Below are 15,397 nucleotides of genomic sequence, written 5' to 3' on the forward strand. Positions count from 1 at the left end.
TTCAGAATCACTGTCTTGTGCGATTGTGAGAACTGCTGTATCGTGACAAGATCATGGTTCTCTATTCCAAACATATGTGAACAACATATTCAAATCACATATTGCCATGATGTTGAATGATGTTCTACAACGTCGGTCCCAATACATTCCTTGTAATTCGGGTTTTACCTTTACGCAAACATGAACTCCATCCATTGCTCCAACAAATCTACTAAAATATGGCCAATATCTTCGATCTAGTTGTAATCGTTCAGGAATTCAGCGTAGTTCTTGTCTTGTTGGAGTCTTGATATAATCACAGGCAAGTAACTCAGTCGCTGTAAGGACCTCAAAAAGTTTCTTCTTCATTGTCTCTTGATTTCGTCCAAATCGCAATCCAACATCTCTTTGAACTTCATTGTGACCACATATCTGTAGAAACATTGTCACACTCTCTTCAATGCTTACATTTGATGTTGGTTGTAAACCATAATTTATTTGTAGTGTTTCACACAATGTTCTGAAACAACTAAGAGACATTCGTAATAACTGTAGACAAACACCATCATCCTCTTGTAGACGACGCCAAATATTGTGCCATCCCAGACCGCCATCTGTTTGGACTGGTCCTCTTTGAAAATATTGATTGTAGTAACTCAATGCTGGTTGAATTATCAACTCTTCAAATTGCTCGTTTTCCAAATTCCATAATTTAATTCTTTCCTCGTAACTTAGAAATTGGACTCCTCGCGATCGCAACTGGCATATTTGAATAACCTAAAATTTTGTTAACACAAGATAAAGAAATTTAGATCAAAAAAAAACATCATAGCATTAATCAATAATACAAAATACATAAAAGACATTAAAAAAAAAAACACGAAATCATGACTAATAATAAAACACATGCCTACTAAACTAATCTTCATATCCTGAATCATTTTGATGAGTTTCAATTAAATTAGGTCCTCGTTTCCTTCCCCAAATGTTGAATAACCCTCCTGCTCTTCGTATTCGTGGTATTTGCTCTGTTGAAGAATTATGAACTGGTGTTTCTTCATAATCTTTGTGTTGAATATTTGGTGTGATTTTATCTTGAGTTTCTAGTGAAAATCCACGTTGAACATTTGCTGGAGGAACCCATTGTGAGGAGTTTGGTGAAGAGCCCCAATGTGAAATATTTGATGATGAGCCCCATTGTTGATCAATTGATAATGTACTCCACTGTGGAGCAACTGGTGGTGAGCTCCATTGTGGATCATTTGATGGTGAACTCCAGTTTGGACCATTTGATGATGAACCCCATTGTGGCCCAGTTGCAGGTGTTCCCCAGTTTGGTGCAGGTTGTTGTGTTCTCCATTCTGAAGCATTTGGTGAAACGCCATTGTCGATCAGTTGGTGATGACCCCAATTGCGGACCATTTGATGGTGAACTCCATTGCAAAGCAGTTGATGATGAACCCCATTGAGCATTTGATGGTGAATTCCATTTTGGACCATTTGCTGATGAACTCCATTTCTGAGCATTTGGTGGTGTGCTCCATTGTTGAACACTTGGTGATGAACTCCATTGTGGACCAGTTGGTGGTGTACTCCATTGTGGAGCACTTGGTGGAATACTCCATTGTGGAGCATTTGGTGGTGTACCCCATTGACCACCCAAAGTTTGACCCTACGAATTACCACCAGAATATGGACTATTGTAGTGAAAACCACCAGACATTGGACTGCCATAAGGAAAACAAGCAGAACTTGAACTCCCAAAATGATGACTCGTGTTTAAACGCTTACCCACAAGTTCGTCATCGCGTGTATATCCTCATAGAGCTTGTAAAAATTGTACTTTATCTTCGAAAGGTATGTCAGCTCTAGCAATAAAATACTTACGCCAAAATTCGTCTTCTCTAAATGCCTTAATGCATTCTCAATAAAATTTTGTGTTGATTGGAAGATCCATTGCTTCAAATATCTTCACAGCTACATCACACTCGTCGAAATCCTCTTGGTCAAACGGAGTTGGACGTAAACTTTGGCGTTGAAACTCTCGAAAATCAGTCATTGTATCTGTTAGCGTTCTCTCAAAAGATTGCTTTCTTCGACTTCCTCGTGAACCACTTGCAGTAGAGACACGTGAGGTTCCTGCTGATCTTTGTGAGGTACTTCCATGACTTCGTTGTTTTACTCTAGAAGCCGAAATCTGGATTGGATCAACTGATGGAGAATTCAGGCGTGTATATTCATGTGTAAACTCATGTTTCATCATCAATGTTCACGTATACACCTCTTCGTTTTCTTGTGTCTCTGGAACTTGACTTTCTGGCATTTCATCACCAAATGTTTCTGAGTATATATGACCACTACAAAAAAAAGGGGTGATTAACGTCAGTTTTATTGTGTCAAAAAATTAACTGACGCAAATTCGAATTAATTAAAAATAAGTGACACTAATTTGGCAGTTCAACATCATTTCTAATAAGTGATGTAAATAGCACCTGATTTATGACGTTTGTTTGAAATTGATGCTAAATAATCTAAATTTACATCACTTTTAACAAGCAACACTAATAATTCGTATTTGTAACAGTAATTTAACTGATGCTTTTGCAAATTGTTTCGTATTTTTAATAAAAAAAATTTGCATCAATAACAAGTAATACTAATTTAACCTCAATTATAAAACAGATGCATGTATGTGACTTAATTATTCTTGTTTGGTCATGTTAATATAATATAATAAAACATTAACTAAATAAGAATAATGTTCTACCCATGTGAATAGAGTAGACTCAAATTAACGACAAAATACAAAATGACTCTTGCAAAGCCCATCTAAGTAAAGCCCATATATGTTCATCTTCTCTTTCGCCGTTGGCCATTACACATCTGCTCTTCTTCGATTTTGCTTCAGTTTTGTTTCCAAAAGAATATTAAAGTAGATGCAAATCAATTTTCTTTGTTTCCTTTGTTTGTAATCCATTGTTGGATTGACAGTACGGTGATTTCCGATGATTCCAAGCTCCGCCGCTTTTATCACGATGCCTTCGATAGAGCAAGAAGCCGTCTTCGATTTGATTAACTATCTATGGATGATTTTGATTTGTGCTTTGGAAATTTCATGAAGAGCAAAGAGAAGCTTCTTATTGCTGGCAGATGAGTTATTCTCTCTCTTTCACTTATACTAAATATTTATAATCACAGATCTGAACAAACTATGAAGAAAATATATATGTAATTATCTTCTTTTATGTAATTCATGTCCTATCTTTGATATATTTGATGTTGGGTTGGTGAATCTACAACTGATTTTATTTTTGATTAAATTGAATATATAATTTTCTGATCGTGGCTAAGAATTCTCCCAGCACCGTTCATGTAACACTTAATAAATATATATATATATGTGAAAACCTAAAATATTTCATTTAGATTCCCGCAAATTTCTAACCTTAAGCGGGAGTGGTATCATAATTCTTAGGTATCTCAAGCGTCAGTTACTCGTCCATATATATATTCACCTCAAAATTATTTTGATATAGCGTTTTTCAAGAGCAACAGAGAGGATCACCAAGTTTCAGAAATCTGAGTACAACTCTAAATAAGGTAATTCTAGTATTTCATCTCTTTAATTTTCAGATTCATTGATATTTGATTGTCGTTTTATGATTGATCTCTTAAACAAATCACACCTAGCTTAGTTTTCATTTTCTAATTTGTAATTCAAAAGCATGATTATCTCCTCTTTGTGTTGTTTGACTTGATTGTTTGTGAAACTTTAAATTCTCTGTGTACGACTTGGAAAATTTATCATTTTCTTAGTTTATATCTTTGAAACTCAAATTCACACCATCGTTTGTTTTGTTTGTGTGTGTTGGATGCTTTGTTAAACATACATAATTATAGAAAGAGTTAGTAAATTATTAGTCAATTTGCAAAATCTTGCAGAACTTAATCTCTTGAAAATCACATCTCCCGATAGTTATATATAGAGGTAAAGATGAGCCATATATCTTAGCTTCTCAAGCAAAACTTGTATACTATGTAGAAGATCCATGTGAGAAAGGGTGGGATATTGCTGTGCATGTCCAGCCTAGAGACTTGTTTGACATGAGTGACTCTACTGTCTCTGAATAATTTTCAGGAGACTTGAATGCTTATAATCCTTCTTGTTCAGGCTATAATTAGTCCTAGTTCGTTCATTATCATTGACTTGATTGTGTTAAACATTTAGTAAATATTTACATCAGTTATTGTAGTCGTCGCAATATTTACATCATTTCTTATAACTGACGTATTGTAGCATCATTTGTTATAATTGATGGAAATATTGCTATCGGTTGCTATAACCGATGCATTAATTTGCATCGCCACTTTTGATATCAATTATATAAGTGATGGTAACTCATTTGTATCATTCGATAACCGATGTAAGTATAGAAAATAAGTGATGCTATCAACATGTTTTTTTGTAGTCGACCCTCGTTATCATTTGTGCCTTCATTCATAAGTTCTTCTCTTCGCTGGTTGACAGAGTATTGAGACTGGGATTTCACATTATATAATCTGAAACAACGTTGCATCACATCCCAAAGTTGTGGCGGTTGCCGTTGAAATGCGTGTACAATCTTACATACCTGTTATTAAAATTTTTTAAAAAATTTAATTAATTTTTGTACGTAAAATTTACTAATCATATTTATGTAATTAGAAATATCATAAATACTTACTTCTTGATCTTTCCACCATTACTTGCATTTATCTGATGTGTGACAGGGTCAACCGTGATGCCCGTGTTATCCATAAGCTGTACATACTTTTTCTACTTTTTTTTCAACTGATCAATCTTTTCTTTGAAGAACCGATAGTTTATATTAACACTGAACTTCTCGTTAAATTGTTCAACCAAAAACTGTTTACCAAGGGGTGTAGGGTCTTTTAAACGGTAATTATTCATGGCAATTGCTTTATCGTATAATTCAAGAAATATACTTTCTCGGTTAGGAGTCCATTTGAAATTGTCTCCACACTACAAATGTTTTTTAAAATTCAAACATATTTTTAAATTAAACTTTAACTACGCTAAAATTTAGAAAAACAAATAGGAGATATTTACCCGTTGTGATGTTTCAGCAGAAAAATTTGTATCAGCATCCACAATATTATTTGTGTTTTGTCGGCGATTAGACGTCATATCTGCAATATTAAAAATATTATTTAGATTCATTATGAACTATTTTAAGAATATATGGAACAAAATAAAACCATAACAAATGATTGAGTTATTTTACCAATAAATGTTTCATTTTAAAACTATATTGGATATATTTGACAAATTTAAATCATATTTTCTCATATAAATGACAACTGATATTTTGATATTTTTTATTAACTAACTATGTTTTGATTATACCATATATGAAGCTATTATATATATACATATATATATGTATATATATATATATTTATATTTAGCATATATCAAATTTAATTTCATATTTGTAAAGATTCACGTATGTGTAAAATTTGAATTATATAAAAGATATGTGTATTATCGCAAAAAATAACAAAATAAAATAAAATAACATGTGTATATAAAAATCTATTGAACATATATAACATCATTGGTTAAGTACCATTTATTGATTCGTCATATTTAAATAAAACAATGATAGGAAATACATATATATATATATATATATATATATATAGTTAATTTATTTTTAGAATATGTTATAATTGCATGTAAAAAATTTGTATAAATAACTATGATATATTATAGTAATAAATTTATATAACATATATAGAAACTATACTTATTATTGAATGTAAATAAATATAATTTTAGCTATACATAAAATAAATATTTACCTGAAACTTGGAGAATATGTTAAAGAGGTGATGATTTTTTTGAAAAGATGAAACGTGATATGAAGCTTGAAGAAATGAAATGCAAGAGGTGATTTATATACAACTTTGGAGAAAAGAAAATAATAGTTTTTAATGTAGTTTAAAATAAATAAGTTTTGAACAGTGTGCATTGTAGGTAAAAACGCTCTTAAATTGGTGTGTATGGAGTGGAGCATGAGTCATCCATTTTTCTCACATAAAGACAAAAATAATGGAACCTCTTGCATTTCATCTGCTTTTTTTGTAATTTCGTTAAAAATGCCTGAATGTTGAAATTCATTGTAATTCCTCGACTTTGAGGATGACCCACTATTTAAACGTCTTCCATTCATACCCATTGTGTTCTCTTCAACAAAGTCCACTTAACTGCATCACACCACTTAATATAATCATTATGTATTATTTGACCCGTTGCCACCATTCCAAACATAAGCTATCACAAAATCTGTTTTAACAGCAATTTTGTATGTCTTTTGAAAAACACAACACATCTTCTTCTTATAGAAAATTTTCCATGACTATAACGATTTTTTCTTTACTACACATGGAAACAGCTCAATCACCACTTAATACAAATAACTTTGGAAAATAATATATCACATAGAACAAAATTCAAATTTCCATTTGATCAAGATTTTCTTAATAAAACAACATGCCAAATTTGCAATTAATTAGAAGGCATAATCAAATCATATTTGAAATAAGATCCTTTTAAATTAAGAATCCTATACAGATTAAAAACTATGCATTATAGATGGTGTGTGTTTCAAGATTTTAGGTGCATTTAATTTTTATTTTATTTTTAATTTTAATTTAGGTTAATTATTTATCTAAAATTAGAACATCAATATGTTTATTAACATTTTAGAATTGTTGAACTCATATTCTTTTTTTTATCATGTGTTACATCATCATTAGAAATATTTGATCTAATCCTCTTATGATGTAGACTACCTGCAACATATGCTATTACGATGAACAACTTCCACAACCAATGATCTCACGATGCAGCTCTCCCCGCAATACTGCGATTCGCGACAAAGGGTTCTACATATATATATGACATTCGATGGACAGACTCTCTCCGCAGCACACGAGACCACGACGAACGGCTCTCGCTGTAGTACTTTAGAACCTCCGATAAGTTTTGCACCGGTAGACTGCAAGAAATTGTATTATCTAGGATTCGAATGTTCGACCTGGTATAGAAGCTTTTAAATCCTTAACCAATATGAGTGGAAGCATTATATTCGTATCTTTAAGATAATTTTTTAATCATTTACATAAATTTATATAATTATTATTAATATTCCAAAAAATTCATATAATCAACTTTTAGTTAATTGTTTGTGCGTAAATGGTAAGATATCTTAGCAAAAATTTAGACATGGCGTAAGCTCAATTCTCCTGAAATTGAGTTTATCTAGCAACAACTTCACTTGCTTTTTAGAACACGGCTCCAACCAACCAATTGAATACCTAGTTATAGAGAATAAATAATCGAACCAAGGCACCCAAACTAGACCAAACCAATATTTTTAATTTTTGGATGGGTTTCGGTTTTAAGTGCACTTTGGTAATATAAAACCACATTAATTCTTGTAATATTTCTTCATGCAATGCCATATTTCAAAATATGGACATATTACATAGATCTACCAATCATCTCAATTGACCTTAGACGTCCATTGCACCCTAAAGGACCTAAAGAGATCACACATTTTGCAACCATCAGTCACAAACCATCTCCAATAAAGTGTAACGGCTAGATTGAGTTTTGCTTATATTGTGATCTCTTTTGGTATATTACTGATCGTTGGAGGTCTTATTTCTGAGTCTACATAAATTCAATAACTTTGTACTTTTAGTTCATGCTTTTATCAATCTAAGAACTTTTGTTTTTGCTTCAAATGCTTTATATGCCTTTCGATTTGTTCTCTTTATGAAGTCCTTTCTATTTTGTGGATTCATTCACTTAAGATTCATGTGAAATTTGGCTTTTTGTGAGGAACAAAACAAGCATATGTTATTGTGATTTTGGATTGAATCACGAACTGGATACAATCATCTTCATTCATTCACAACAAGCCTTTGAGCCTTTTGTTCCCGTGTGTTTCATGTTTTTGAGACGTGTATCAGTCACGTAATAATGGTATTATTGAGATTGTCCTCCAATCTTTTGAATATATAGCAAATTCATCCAATAATTTTATAATCTTAAATAATACTCCATTTATTTTTAACACAATACTCCATTTTTTATTTTTTATAAGATGTTTTAGTTTGTTTCATATTATTTGATTTTTTTGACAAAATTTACATTTATTTAATATTTTATAACCATTTAATTAGTTTTTTTTTAAAACGTCTTCTTTATTAAGCTTAATGAGAGATTACAAATATATTAATGAGCATACACATAAAGTTCTACAATCCATACAACTAATAATACTTAAGTTAAACGAAATAATTGAAAAACTGAAATTACACGTTGCTTCCTTTCTTAGGTAAGGCTTACACGCTAACATATTGATAAATCTGTTATTTTCCTTGACCGTCTTCGTCTTTAGTCTAATTTGATATTCTTGTTTGGCTATCATCTCTTTTATGAAACTCCAATACGTTTTCTGAATATCAATTGGTGGCGATCCATCAGTTACATCGCAAAACATGCAAACATTTCCATCTACTGAGTTAGGTGATGACATTGTTTTGGTTGTAAATATCACCCATGATAGAACCCTGATCTCGATTCTCTTGTTAACGTTCTTCAACGACCAGAAATGAAAGGTCTTTATGATTTGATTCCATGGCGGTTTCCAAGGCAGTCGCCGTTTCCACAACAAATTTGTAAAGATTTGTTTCAAACATCAGAAAGCCATCAACCGATCAGGATGACCACCAGAAACTAACACAATTCTAAATTCTAACATTTATATAATGGGATAATATGCCGGAATAAATACAGCATAGCCGTCAGAAATTGTATATCGTTTGCCATGGATGTTGAATAGAGACGCTTTGAATCCAAACATAATTGATTTTTCTTTACAAAAGAGAAGAAGAAATTCAGAATTCGAAATCCAGAACAAAAAGAAACACTTAACTTAGTTTAAAAGAGAAAGCCAAGTAAAATCAAAGCGAAGAAACAGGAACCGCCAACAGCCGACCCTTAAACAACCGGAGAAGATGGGGGTTAAGGAAGAAAACAGTTACTATGTTTCACTTTTCAATCGCATTAACTTGGTTCGGTGCAGAATACGATTAAGAAAAACAGTGACAATCTTTCTCTCTGAAAAACCTCTGTTCTCTCTCCTAAAAACTAGATCTAGATCTACTCTCGTTTTTTCTCTGCTTTTTCCATTTAAAGGTCTTCATCGCAAGTTGCTGGGTAGGAGGGTGGGTGAAGTGGTTGTGAGCGACTATCTTCTCCGGTGGTGTGAGGGATGGTTTGTATCCAGATCTGCCTTGGCCGGATCCTAGATGGCTAATCGCGGGTGATCTTTGACTGGATCTCGGTGATTGATGGCTTGTTTGAGTCGAAATCCATCATCTACTGTTGTGACTTGTTATCGAGATCTTGGTTCGGCTTGTTCTCGGCGGGTTTTGCTAGCTCCAGCCAATGACTTCTTGTCGAGGTCTTGTCTGCAAAGAAACCGTCTTGGTTAGCATCAGATCTGGAAGGCGAGGGCTGCGTCTCCACTGTACTGCTTTTTGCATATCTTGTTTTGCTAGGGTTTCGATTTGGGTTTCTCTATTTTGTAACTCATGTAATTCTTTTAGCTTATCAGCCAAAAAATCCGTTTTAAACAATAATCTACATTTTAAATATATATAAAAAATAGCTAACTTTATAATTTGTTATTTGTTGATTAAAAAACACATGTTCTTTTCCTAATAACACCATAATTATTTATTATCCCGCGCTGAACTATTATATTTTAGAATGTTGTTTATAAAAACACATCTAACTAGAGAGTGATCCCCGGTACATCGCGGGACGAATTTTTTTTCAAAATTTGTAATTTTTAAAATTTTATGATTAAGTATTATATATAAAATTTTGCAAATTGTATCATTTTTAAGACATTTATATTTTATAGTTTAAAATTGCCATTAAGTAAAAGCATACCACAAAACAATTTTTGTTTTATACAATCTTAACTAAATCAGCATGATTCGATATGTCTAATATTGGTGGTGTTAAAATAACAAAATGAAAATTTAACCCGTATTGAGCTGCGTGTTAATGATATTTTAAATTTCTATTAATGTTGATTCAAACTCACCATGTCATATAACCCCGTCCTGCAATATAATTCGTCTCGTGTTATTTTCATTTTTTATATGTTCAAATTTCATAATATTATAATTTTTTTTTATTTGAATATATCTTTTATAGTATTTAAAACTTCTTAAAAGTTTCATATTTATTATAGCTGATAAAATTAAATATTTCAACTAAAACAATGAATTAAACGGTATACAAACTTTTAAATTTGTTGAAATATTTAATTTTGATCTGACCCACCAATGACATTTTTTTGTAAATACATTCCAACTCTAATATTTATTTCAAAAATATCTCTAAATATATATATATATATATATATATATCCCCTATATATTAATAGAGAAACACTCTAAAAATAAACCTTACCATGATGTGTTATTTACAAGATTGTCACGCTGATGTGTCGCTCTCACAATGATTTGGCTCCAATTTAAATAATTACCCATCTTTCATTAGACTATTTACATAATTTGTCATTAATCTCATACATACATATATCCCACATTCCCACTAATCAAAAAACGAATTTCTAATTAAAAATTAAAAAAAAAAAACACAATCTATACAAGACAACTTTTATTATCTCTATACTAGCAAAAACAATTAAATGTAACATAGGATACCTTCTAATTTTAGTAAACATAACAAATCTTACATTTTTTCTAAACTTAATATACCACATCCTTACATTTTTTCTATATATGCATAACAAATAATAAATCTGTATTAATTATCTGATATTAAAATGTAAGCCATGCTACGTCCATGCTTAAGCTTAAAATCAAACAAATATTTTTTATTTCATAAATCCAGCAAACTAATGGTCTATTTAGTATGCTAAATTGTAAAGCAAGTTGACTATATAACAGACAAGTGATAATAAAATGTAATGCACCATTAGTATTTATTTTATTTTACTAAAATGTAAAGCACCATTAGTATCTAAACTTACACGATTTAGTGATATTAAATCTTGTTTTATCCAGAAAAAAAAACACACATTTATTGCCTAATAATCATTGATCTTTGACTAATAATCGTTGAACAAAAAAAAAATGGATATTTTCAAAAAGAATGGATATTTTCAAAAAAGAATGGATATCCTCTTTTGGGTATATGTTAATGTTACCAATACTTAAAATCCTTTTTTTTTGGACGGATTCTATATTTTCAAAAATTAATAATTATAACCATATTTATTTTTATTTCTGTAGAAATCTAAGAATTCGAAACAAAATTATGGTTACGATTTTGGTACAAGTATAAAGAAACTACCAAATCTCTCAACATCTTTACTTAAATTTAAAAATAAATAAATTTGTACGTTCATGTCGTCACTAAAAATTGGTTTTACTTAAACTTTTACTAATATTTACTATCAATATAACTAAAACATAGTTTCAAATTGGATCTATAGATTTTCTCCGATCCGATTATTTCGGTGTGACCCAAAATCACATAGTAATCGTTATGTGAACCATTTAAAAGCAATTTTAAATTAACTTGAATTATATATCTTTTAAATAAAATTTTATTACAAAGTAAAATCACAAAATGATGTTTAATTTTATAATACGGGGTTATATGATGGCATGGATTTGGATCGATATTAATACGGGACGGTATACCATGGTGAAATCCTAGAATTAACAATCAAAACACAATTGTACAATTTTAAACACACTAAACAAAACAAACAATATTAACAAAACAAGTACAACTTAAAATTTAAACTTTTTAGTTACAAAAAAATGGACCGTAATGTACCATAGAGTAAAATCTAGCTTTATTACAAATCAAATACAATCTACATAAGATTATAAAAAAAAAAATTTCTTAATCAAATATATTGTAACAAAAATAATCAAGTTATAAAAAAAAACAGAAACAAAAATTTGATTTGATTAAAGCCACCTTCTTAAAAAAACCTAATTTATTGTTGCTTGTCTGATTCAACGTCTTCTTCTCTCAATCACTTCCGTTGTCAACAATTGAAACCGCGAAGCCTTTGATTTGACCAGATGAGATCAAAATCGAAGCAGGTGTTGTCACTATGGCTTGAGGGTTTCCGAGAAGCTTGTTCTCTTCACCGTGTTGTCATTCTCTGTCATAGGTCCCTCTCTCAAAGTGATTCGTGTCCTGATGATCATTGAGAAACTTAATTTCATACTAATCTTAAAGTCGTTTGGTTTTGATTTGGTGGTATAGGTCGAGAAAGCTCCTATTACGAACTGGGCAGTGTTTTCTTTTGAATGGTTTGATTTTCTTAGGAAGGTAAAAATTTCATCTTTATGGTCTCTCTACTTTGCCTTTCTTTTGTTTGATTGCATATAAGTGATCCTATTGCGCTTGGAAAAAACGACGTTATGATTGACTTGTGATTCAGAGAAGAAGATTGGATTTTAGTATGAGGTAGATTAATTTGCAATTGGGTCAAATCTACTATAGAAAGTTTGAGACTTGATTAAAGCAGAGGGCTTGTTATGAATTGAATTCGCTCAATTCGATACTTTTAACTCAAGAAAACTTCTATTACGAACATGGCAGTGTTTTCTTTTGAGTGGTTTGATATTCTTAGGAAGGTAAAAATTTCATCTTTATGGTCTATTTTGCCGTTGTTTTGGTTGCTTGATTGCATACAAGTGACTCGATTTCGCTTCAAAAACGAAGACTTTCTGATAGTTTATGATCCAGAGAATAAGTATTGATTTTGGGATGAGATTTAAATTAAAGCAGAGAGATTTGTATGAATAGGTTCTATCAAGTCTACTTTTAGCTTACTTTTGGTTTTTATTTTCGAGATTGGTGCAGTTTAGGTGTGTTTAAGTGGTTTATAGATCCAGCCCTTCAGTGGATATTACCTGATCAGTGCTCTCCCCTCACTTCTCAAGAATTTTGTTCGTATGGTGGATTTTATGCCTTTCTACGTGGTGGACTTTTGCAGCTCTTTTACGTAAGTATCCCACATAGAGATTTAGGTAGTCTATTGTGTGTTTGAGGTTTAAAGAGCCTTCTTGTTGGAGGATTTTGTATTTTCCTTTTTGTCTTTTGTTTTGATCATCAGTCTTCAGAAGTGTATATCCTTTTTTCCGTTATCTGACTTAGAAAGAATGCTCTTATTATGGCTACAGGTTTTTTGGTTCTATCCTCTGTACATGCTCAGCTTCATCTTGAGTAACATCTGGTAGCCTTCTTGCATCTTTTCTTTAGTTATGCCTTTTGTTTCCTTATTCTACTTCTCAGAATTGTGACAAAATCCTTGAATATCACTCAACTCACATAGTATAATTAGTAGTTGAAAAAATCTTGTACCTCTGGACCTTCACAAGCTGAGAATTGCCAATCGAAAACAAGTTTATATTCTTTTCCATTATGTTAGGTTTGCAGTTCTTGTCTCCATCTTTTTTATGTTCCGCGAACATTGAGGTTATGGGGACCATTTAATTTTCAGGTATAATGATATTGCAAAACATGGGTTCGAGGCAATTGAAAAATCTGACATAAGCTCAGCAGAAGCATTAAGAGAAGGTGAAGCTCCGGCGTCACTGAACTCGGCAAATTCTGAAAGGCCTTCTGGTCTTGGAGGGTACTGGTCTACCATGTCACTACTTCAAAACCAAAAAGAACGAAACTGTTTGTAGGTGCTAACCAATTTCCTTTTGCCATGGATTCTTTTCAGGGTGATGATCGGTATAGGAGAGCAGGTGTATTCGATACTTCTCCTGACATTTTTTTTTCTAGAGGTAAATGGTTTCTCTTTGTAAATCTCCATTGAATTTATACGTTTTCTTATTCGGCTATGATAACAGATGTGATAAGCTAATGGGCTGAACAAAGCAGGTTTATGTTGTTGGTGTTATACCATACATCGGGAAGATACTGAATTTCTTACTTCTTTCATGGATGTATGCCTATTATTGTTACGAGTAAGTTGTCATCTCTATCATATACTTGAGCCTAGTTGATGGTGCCAGGAAATGAAGTTAGTTAGACTTTGAAAACTCACCAGTTCCAGGTTCTCATTGCAGATATAAATGGAACTTCTCTGGGATTCCTCTGGAGAAAAGGCTAGACTTCTTTGAATCTAACTGGGCATTCTTTACTGGTTTTGGTAATCTTTTCTACATTATTGGTCCATTGGCGACATTGATATAAGGAGAAACTAAATGCTGGCTTTTGTTTGGTTTTCAGGAAGCCCCTGCGTGTTGGCCATTTTCTTTCTCTCGCCGCTTGTGAGCGGAGCGCTTATGGCCATCTTGTTTCCATTGGTAAACGATTTTTTCTTCCCTTTTTCACTGTCTTGTATACTGTATCTTAACAGAACCAGTGTTAACAGAATGTATGCAGTTTGTTTTAACTGCTACAGGATCAGGACCTGAAAAATCGATTGGGGCCCCGAGAAGAACGTGGAAATGTGCAGGTTTAGGGAGGCTTCCAATATTCTATGTAGCTGACACTCTCTCGTAAGCCAATTTCTCTCTCAATCTCATGATGTTAAAGCTTCGTATCTAAAATCTCTACTGGTCTCATAAAAGCATGTACTAGTAAATTCAAATTCGTAAAGAAACAATCCTCATTATTCACTGCATTAAAAATGTTAGTTGTGTTTCCATGAGGATATAACCAGTACTTGCGATAATGATTTTATTAGTGTGTTTTGTTTATTCATTGGCTGAAACTCTAAGTCTCTAAGCTTAAGTTACAAATAACTGCCTTTGCTATTCAAGGATGTTGGCGTTGTCTATCTTCCGGTTGGAGTCCCCGCACGAGATTTAACTTGAAAAGACAGGCTGAAGTTGAAACATTATCGCTGCATCTCTCAGTCTTCGAGGCTAGTCAGAAGATTATTTGCATTTGTGTTGATAGTCGATACCGTCTTCTTGGTGATATGTCAAGTACAGACTTGTGCTTCAGCAATTTCCGTGCGGCTTTGAGGTATGGTCATCTGACACGCACGCTCATGGCCGACATGCTGCTGCAAACTCCAAAGCAACAGACATGAAGAAAGCCAGACTCATATTACAAGAAGTGTTTGATTGTAAAATAATAGAATCCGTATTTAGTGTTTTAGTCATTTTACTTGTTCATCTAAGCTATAAAGTGTTCTCCGGTCATATGTGTAGGTTAAGTGATAAGTTTTAACTACTCCGATATGAAACCCAGAACTTCATATTCAATTAGATAAGATCCAACAAATACAAAGACTGTAATTGCTAGTAA

At 32.2% G+C, this 15,397-nt stretch overlaps 2 protein-coding genes and 1 long non-coding RNA gene across 5 annotated transcripts; 2 read left to right on the forward strand and 1 right to left on the reverse strand.

Annotated features, from left to right (window-relative positions):
* Nucleotides 1-390: 390 nt before the first annotated feature.
* LOC110227134 lies at nt 391-2,329 on the forward strand. The gene is given in 2 exon segments (XM_021020467.1): nt 391-1,444; nt 1,446-2,329. Coding segments are annotated over 2 exon segments (687 nt in total). The 5' UTR covers nt 391-1,163; the 3' UTR covers nt 1,852-2,329.
* Nucleotides 2,330-4,518: 2,189 nt separating this feature from the next.
* LOC110227135 lies at nt 4,519-5,939 on the reverse strand. Of its 2 annotated transcripts, XR_002330930.1 has the most exons (4): nt 5,845-5,939; nt 5,090-5,169; nt 4,704-5,002; nt 4,519-4,610 (listed from the first exon to the last, which is right to left on the reverse strand). It is a non-coding gene; the product is annotated as an uncharacterized LOC110227135 (long non-coding RNA). The 2 variants fall into 2 exon arrangements; XR_002330929.1 differs by having other exon boundaries at nt 4,704-5,169.
* A 6,144-nt stretch (nt 5,940-12,083) lies between these two features.
* LOC9308421 (protein EI24 homolog) lies at nt 12,084-15,397 on the forward strand. 2 transcript variants are annotated; one of them, XM_002872306.2, is made up of 11 exons: nt 12,084-12,290; nt 12,386-12,451; nt 12,989-13,130; nt 13,309-13,361; nt 13,629-13,763; nt 13,857-13,920; nt 14,018-14,103; nt 14,206-14,288; nt 14,369-14,445; nt 14,525-14,640; nt 14,905-15,397. In XM_002872306.2, exons 1-11 carry the CDS (start codon nt 12,199-12,201, stop codon nt 14,951-14,953), a joined length of 963 nt encoding a protein of 320 aa, XP_002872352.1. In that variant the 5' UTR covers nt 12,084-12,198; the 3' UTR covers nt 14,954-15,397. The 2 variants fall into 2 exon arrangements, with proteins under 2 accessions (XP_002872352.1, XP_020879149.1); XM_021023490.1 differs by lacking the exons at nt 12,084-12,290; nt 12,386-12,451 and adding an exon at nt 12,724-12,759.

Source organism: Arabidopsis lyrata, assembly GCF_000004255.2.
Source record: "Arabidopsis lyrata subsp. lyrata unplaced genomic scaffold ARALYscaffold_6, whole genome shotgun sequence".
In the NCBI taxonomy this organism is placed as follows: Eukaryota; Viridiplantae; Streptophyta; class Magnoliopsida; order Brassicales; family Brassicaceae; genus Arabidopsis; species Arabidopsis lyrata.

What these genes read in the sequence shown, in the direction of transcription:
- LOC9308421 (XM_002872306.2), top strand. Translation starts at nt 12,199, where the DNA reads ATGAGATCAAAATCGAAGCAGGTGTTGTCACTATGGCTTGAGGGTTTC. An exon ending in GTTGTCATTCTCTGTCATAG is followed by an intron (nt 12,291 to 12,385) that starts GTCCCTCTCTCA and finishes TTGGTGGTATAG; the next exon opens with GTCGAGAAAGCTCCTATTAC. An exon ending in AGGCCTTCTGGTCTTGGAGG is followed by an intron (nt 13,764 to 13,856) that starts GTACTGGTCTAC and finishes GATTCTTTTCAG; the next exon opens with GGTGATGATCGGTATAGGAG.